The 7,171-nt window shown below is 41.8% G+C and overlaps 2 protein-coding genes across 2 annotated transcripts; both read right to left on the minus strand.

The window, feature by feature from the left end:
• Positions 1–247: 247 nt before the first annotated feature.
• On the minus strand, positions 248–556 carry LOC138900278 (uncharacterized). The gene has a single exon (XM_070186999.1). The coding sequence runs from the start codon at positions 554–556 to the stop codon at positions 248–250; it is 309 nt and encodes a 102-aa protein (XP_070043100.1).
• A 918-nt stretch (positions 557–1,474) lies between these two features.
• Positions 1,475–1,828, minus strand: LOC138900279 (uncharacterized). Its single transcript, XM_070187000.1, has one exon. It carries the CDS (start codon positions 1,826–1,828, stop codon positions 1,475–1,477), a length of 354 nt encoding a protein of 117 aa, XP_070043101.1.
• Between the last annotated feature and the right edge of the window lie 5,343 nt (positions 1,829–7,171).

The raw sequence follows: 7,171 nt of genomic DNA on the forward strand, positions 1-7,171 counted from the left end.
TCCAATTCATTTTGAAACCTCCCCGAAAAGTCACATAATTATAATTGAACACAGGATAAGCGGTAAATGGGGGTACGAGGCTTAATACTCAAAATGACCGGCCGAGTCGTTACATTCTCCCCCTCTTAAACAAATATTCGTCCTCGAACGGGTTTAGAATTATACATGGAGTCTCAAATAGGTGTGGATATTTGCTCCGCATCTCCCGCTCAATATCCCAAGTAGTTTCTCTGACTTGCTGGTCTCTTCACTGCACTTTCATTGAAGCTATGTTCTTTGATCTCAACTTTTGAACCTGTCGGTCCAAAATGTCCACCAACTCCACATCATAAGTCAAATTACCATCCAACTGCACTGTATTGAAATCCAAAACATGAGACAGATCTCTAACATACTTTCGAAGCATGGATACATGAAACACTGGATAAACAACTGATAGACTAGGCGACAATGCAAGTTCATAAGCCACATATCCAATCTTCTTAAGTATTTCAAAAGGTCCAATATACCTAGGACTCAACTTTCCCTTCTTCCCAAACCTCATAACACAATTCATAGGCGAAACTCATAGTAGTACCCTCTCTCCTACCGTGTAAGCAACATCGCTAACCTTCTGGTTGACATAACTCTTCTGTCTAGACTGCTCCGTGCGAAGTCATTCCTTAATCAATTTAGCCTTTTCCAAAGCATCCTGAACTAAATCAGTACCTAATAGCCTAGCCTCACCCGGCTCAAACTAACCCACCAGAGATCGACATCGTCTCCCATATAAAGCCTCATACAGAGCCATCTGAATGCTCGATTGGTAGCTGTTATTATAGGCAAACTATACAAGTGGCAGAAACTGATCCCAAGAACCTCTAAAATCTATGACACATGCACATAGCATATCTTCCAATATCTGAATAGTGTGCTCGGACTGTCCGTCCATCTGAGGGTGAAATATTATACTCAACTGAACCTGTGTACCTAATTCTCGCTGCATTGCTCTCCAAAACTGTGATGTGAAATGCATGCCCCGATCTGAAATGATGGACACTAGCACACCGTGAAAGCGAACGATCTCGCAGATATAGATCTCAACCAACCATTCCGAAGAATAAGTAGTACCGACTAGAATAAAATGCGCAGACTTGGTCAACCGATCCACAATCACCCAAACAACATCAAACTTCCTCAAAGTCCGTGGGAGTCCAACTACGAAGTCCATGGTAATACGCTCCCATTTCCACTCCGGAATTTCATGTCTCTGAAGCAATCCGCCTGGTCTCTGATTCTCGTACTTCACCTGCTGACAATTTAAACACCAAGCTACAAACCCCACTATATCTTTCTTCATTCTTCTCCACAAATAGTGGTGTCTCAAGTCCTGATACATCTTTGCGGCACCCAGATGAATGGAGTACCACAAACTGTGGGCTTCTTTAAGAATCAACTCCCACAGTCCATTTACATTTGGAACAGTAATCCGACCCTACATTCTCAACATCCTATTATCTCCAATAGTAACATCTTTGACATCACCGTACTGAACAGTGTCCTTCAGGACAAGCAAATGAGGATCATCATATCGGTGCTCTCTGATGCGGTCATATAAGGAAGATCGAGAAACCACACGAGCTAGAACCCGACTGGGCTCCGAAACATCTAATCTCAAAAACTGGTTGGCCAAGGCCTGAACTTCAACTGCAAGAGTCCTATCACCACCATGAATGAATGCAAGGCTACCCATACTCACCACCTTTCTACTCAAGGCATCAGCCACCATATTGGCCTTCCCGGGATGATACAAAATAGTAATATCATAGTTTTTAGCAGCTCCATCCATCTCCACTGCCTCAAATTTAGATCTTTCTATTTGAATAAGTATTGGAGACTCTGATGATCTATAAATACCTTACAAGACACACCGTAGAGATAGTTCTTCCAAATCTTTAATGCATGAACAATGGCTGCCAACTCTAAATTATGAACATTGTAATGTTTTTTATGTGGCTTCAACTGGCACAAAACATAAGCAATAACTCTACCCTCCTTCATTAAGACACACAATACCGATCTGAGAAGCATCACAATACATTGTATAAGAGCCTGAAGTTGAAGGTAAAACTAGAACTGGAGATGTAGTCAAGGCAGTCTTGAGCTTCTGAAAGCTCTCTTCACACTCATCCGACCACCTGAATTGAGCACACTTCTGGGTCAATTTGTTCAAGGGTGATGTAATAGACAAAACTCCCTCCACAAAGCGACGATAATAACCAGCCAAGCCGAGAAAAATCTGAATCTCAATAGCTGAAGATGGCCTGGGCCAACTCTAAACTGCCTCCATCTTCTTTGAATCCACCTTAATCCCTTCACTTGACATTATGTGTCCCAAGACTGCCATCGAACTAAGACAAAACTCACACTTAGAGAATTTGGCATATAGTTTCTCCTCCCTCAGCCTCTGTAATACAATATCAAGTGTTGTGTATGCCCTTCCTGGCTACGTGAGTACACCGGGATATCATCAATAAATACTACGACAAATGAATCAAGATATGGATGGAATATATTTTTCATCAAGTGCATGAATGCTACTGGGGCATTTTTCAGCCCAAAAGACATCACGAGAAATTCATAGTGACCATAACGGGTCCTGAATACCGTCTTTAAAATATTTGAATCCTGAATTTTCAACTGGTGATACCCAGATCTCAAATTAATTTTGGAGCTGGTCAAATAAATCATCAATACGTGGCAAATGATACTTGTTCTTAATTGTAACTTTGTTCAACTGCCTGTAGTCGATGCACATCTTCATAGTACCGTCATTTGTTTTCACAAATAGAACTGGTGCACCCCAAGGCGACACAATAGGCCTAATAAACCCCTTATCAAGAAGTTCCTAAAGTTGCTCTTTCAATTCTTTCAATTCACTTGGTGCCATAAAATACAGAGGAATATGGGCTGAGTGCTCGGAACCAAGTCAACACCGAAATCAATATCCATGTCGGGTGGCATACCCGGTAGGACTGCAGGAAATACATCCGAAAAGTCTCATTCTACTAGTACAGAGTCAATAGTAGGAGTGTCTGCATTAACATCTCTCACAAAGGCCAAATATGATAAACACCCCTTTCCAACCATTCGTTGGGCCTTCAAGTATGAAATTACCCTACCGGGAACATAATCTAGAGAACCTCTCCACTCGACCTTCGGCAATCTCGGTATCGCCAACGTCACAATTTTTGCGTGACAGTCTAGAATAGCATGACATGGAGACAACCAATCCATACCCAAGATTACATCGAAATCAACCATACTAAGCAATAAGACATCCACTCTAGCCTCAAGTCCCCCAATAGTTACCACACACGACCAATACACACGGTCCACAATAATAGTATCGCCCACCGGCGTAGATACACAAATAGGTAAAAATATGGACTCATGGGGCATATCCAGATAACGAGCAAAATATGATGATACATACAAATATATGGAACCCGGGTCAAATAATATAGAGGCTTCTCTGTGGCATACTGAGACAATACATGTGATCACTGCATTTGAAGTAACGACATCTGGCCTGACAGGAATAGAATAGAATCGGGCCTGACCACCACATGTTCGGTCTCCCCCTCTTGGGCAACCCCTAGCTGACTAAGCCCCACCCCGAACTGGTTGGGCGGGTGGTTAAGCAACTGGTGCCGAAGTCGTAGTCTGACTTCTCTGCCGAGATGAACCTCCCGTAAGGTGGGGACACTATCTCTTTATGTGACCTAAATCTCCACACTCAAAATAACCCTTCTCTGAAAATGTCGGCAAGTACTTAGGTGGACCCCGAGAACCAGAATAACAACCAGAAGAACTTGGTACAGATGAACCATGAACTTATGGTGTACGAGATGAACTCTAAGCTGGAAGTGCACTAAGAGAAGACTGACTCGGTCGAGCACTGTACAAACCACGGCTAGCTAATATGCCATGATGAGCTAGACGAGCCATCTGAGAGGGTCTATAAGGATGACCCCTATAGTGATAAGATTGTCCCCTAGAAGGAACATCGTTGGAATTACCCAAACCGTGAGACCTCTTGGCCTCCCTCTCCTCACGCTCCTGAGTACGGACCATTTCTAGCCATCGAGCACTGCCAACCACCACGTCGAATTTAGCACATTCTACATTCCCTAGAGTCATAACAAAATGGAACTGATGGTTGAGGCCATTAATGAACCTCCTGATATTCTCCCTCTCAGTGGGAACCAACCAAACTGCATGATGAGCCAATTCTGAAAAACCGCATCTCATATTGAGTCACGTACATGTCCTCCTAACGTAAATGCTCGAACTGCCTGCGTAGTTCCTTTCATCAGGTCTATGGAACAAACTTCTCTAGGAATAATATGGAGAACTCATTCCATGAAAGTGGTGCTTCACCAACTGGTCTGCTCCTCTCATAAGTCTTCCACCATCTGAAGGCTACTCCGGTCAGGTAAAAAGTAGTAAATGAGACCCCACTAGTCTCCAGAATACCCGTTATACGAAGAATCCGCTGGCATCTGTCCAAGAAATCATGAGCATCCTCTAACTCAGTTCCACTGAATGATGGAGGACGGAGTCTCTCAAATCTCTCTTGTCTTTTCTGCTTCTCGTCATTCATAATAGGACCCACCTCGGCCTGAGCAGCTGCAATCAGCTAGATTGGTAGTGCCCCCGGTACCTGAAGTCCCTGCACTACCTTCTCTGGAGTACGGGCGACAGGAGTATGAGTACCTCCTGAGAAAGTCCAGTGCAAACAGTCAATATCTGGGCCAAAGCCTTCTGATGGTCTCGAATCACAATAGGCATAGCTGGTGCCAAAGCTGGTCCCTCCGGCTCAACTATAGCTAGAACCTACTCTTGAGCTGGAGCAACTGGTGGTTTTACAAGTGCTTTTCTAACTGTTGTGCGAGTTACACCTCGACCTCTACCATGGCCCTGATCTCTCATGGCCCTAACTGGTGACACTGTTGGCTGGCCGTCCGATCCGGTAGTACGTGTCCTCACCATCTGTGAGAGAATAGAATAAAAGAATTTTAGTTTCCCGAATCAACAAATTCGCACGCAGAATACAAGAAAGTGAAATTTTCCAAAGGGTTCGACAACCTCTAGAGGATAAGTACAGACGTCTCCATACCGATCCACAAGAGTCTACTAAACCTGCTCATGAGACCTATGTAACCTAGGCTCTGATACAAACTTGTCACGACCCAAAATTCACATGTCGTGATGGCGCCTATCTCAAGACTAGGTAAGTCGATAACCCCAATAAATCACTCTAATCTTTTAAGTTTGAAAATATAATATTTAAATTTAATAGGAAAATCTAACAACTACTAATATAAATACACTTCCAAAATCTGGTGTCACTGAGTACATGAGCATCTAAATGATAACATAGTATGATTGATACAAACACTGTCTGGAAATGTAGAACAATACAAATAACTGAAAGGAAAGAAAGTCAAGGTCTGCGGATTCCAAGAAGCTACCTCGATAGTCTCCAATAGATGAAACTCCAAAATCTAGTAACGGCCGTATCTGGAGGTACTTGGATCTGCACACGAAGTACAGAGTGTAGTATGAGTAGAATCGATCCCATGTACTCAATAAGTAATAAGACTAACCTTTGGGTTGAAAGTAGTGGCGATCTCAACAGGTACAATCCAGTATAGAATAACAATACAGAAATGTAGGCATACTTTCAAGTTCAACAGTTAAACTCAGTACGAGTAAAATAGATCAATTCTGAATGATATGAGGAATATGACATCTCTATATCTATATGCCAATGTACATGTTGTATGTGATGCACTTCAGTGGAAACCTCGTGTACTCACACTCTCAAAATACTCAATCCCTCAGTACTATATATGGCCAGTCCAGCCCAAGGAAGATCCATCCCAAATATAATATCAACTGACAGTCAGTCGTTGAGTACTGTGTAAGGCCAATCCATTCATCAATATAGATAAATAGGCAAGATCCATGCCAAGGAAAATCCATCCCAAAGTATAAATGATTCAGGCAAGATCCATTCCCAGGGAAGATCCATCCCTCAATAAAAATGATTCGGGCAAGATCCATGTCCAAGGAAGATTCATCCCTCAATATAAATGATTCGGGCAAGATCCATACCCAGGGAAGATCCATCCCTCAATATAAATGATTCGGGAAAGATCCATGCCCCAAGGAAGATCCATCCCTCAATATAAAATCAACCGCGCGCACTGTGGGGGGTGCAAACTCCGAAGGGGCTCTTTCAGCCCAAGCTCTATAATAGCCAGATCCAGGCATAAATAAATAAAATATGTTGTGGCGTGCATCCCGATCCCATAAATTTCACTCACAATCTCCAGTATCTCGGGCTCTCAATGACATAAAAATCAACCCGACATGATGATATGATGTATCAATGAATGACAACAGAAACTGAAATATGATATGCAAATGATAGATGTGACTGAGTATAAAATTACAATTTAAACAAATTAATCAATAGCAAAATGACCTTTGTGGGTCCCAAAAATATCGGCACGTAGCCTAGATATGATCTTTAATATGAGTCTCTACTCAATTCCTTTAACACATGAAAGTACATGGATAATGCCAAGATTATTTGACATTCCACGGAATCAATTACGTTAAAATTTCTACGGTGTACGCCCACACACCCGTCACTTAGCATGTGCGTTACCTCCAAACAAATCACATAACACGTATTTTCGGGTTTTATACCCTTAGAACCATGTTTAGAAATGTTACTTATCTCAAATCGTGCAAGTTCTTTATTCCATGTCACGACCCAAAAATCCATTAAAGGTCGTGATGGCATCGGATACCGCTGTCAGACAAGCCAACAATACATACTTAACTTAATTACCCATTTTAGTATTTTTGAAATAAAAATTTCTTTAATAAAATAGTAAAGATAGAACTCATAGAGTAAATGATAAATATTTTTAGCAACTAAATTTCAAAACAATTCATAACCATTCACAAAATTCGGTGTCACAAGTGCATGAGCATTTATTAGAGAGTTAAAAAGAAAATACAGCATATGTCCATAATACAAATTAGAAAGGAAAAATATAAATAACTCTGAAGGAAACTATGTTGGTTGCGGATCGTACTATAAAATGCAGCT

Source organism: Nicotiana tomentosiformis, chromosome 10 (assembly GCF_000390325.3).
Source record: "Nicotiana tomentosiformis chromosome 10, ASM39032v3, whole genome shotgun sequence".
Classification (NCBI taxonomy): Eukaryota; Viridiplantae; Streptophyta; class Magnoliopsida; order Solanales; family Solanaceae; genus Nicotiana; species Nicotiana tomentosiformis.

What these genes read in the sequence shown, in the direction of transcription:
- LOC138900279 (XM_070187000.1), bottom strand. Translation starts at nt 1,828, where the DNA reads ATGGATGGAGCTGCTAAAAACTATGATATTACTATTTTGTATCATCCC.
- LOC138900278 (XM_070186999.1), bottom strand. Translation starts at nt 556, where the DNA reads ATGAATTGTGTTATGAGGTTTGGGAAGAAGGGAAAGTTGAGTCCTAGG.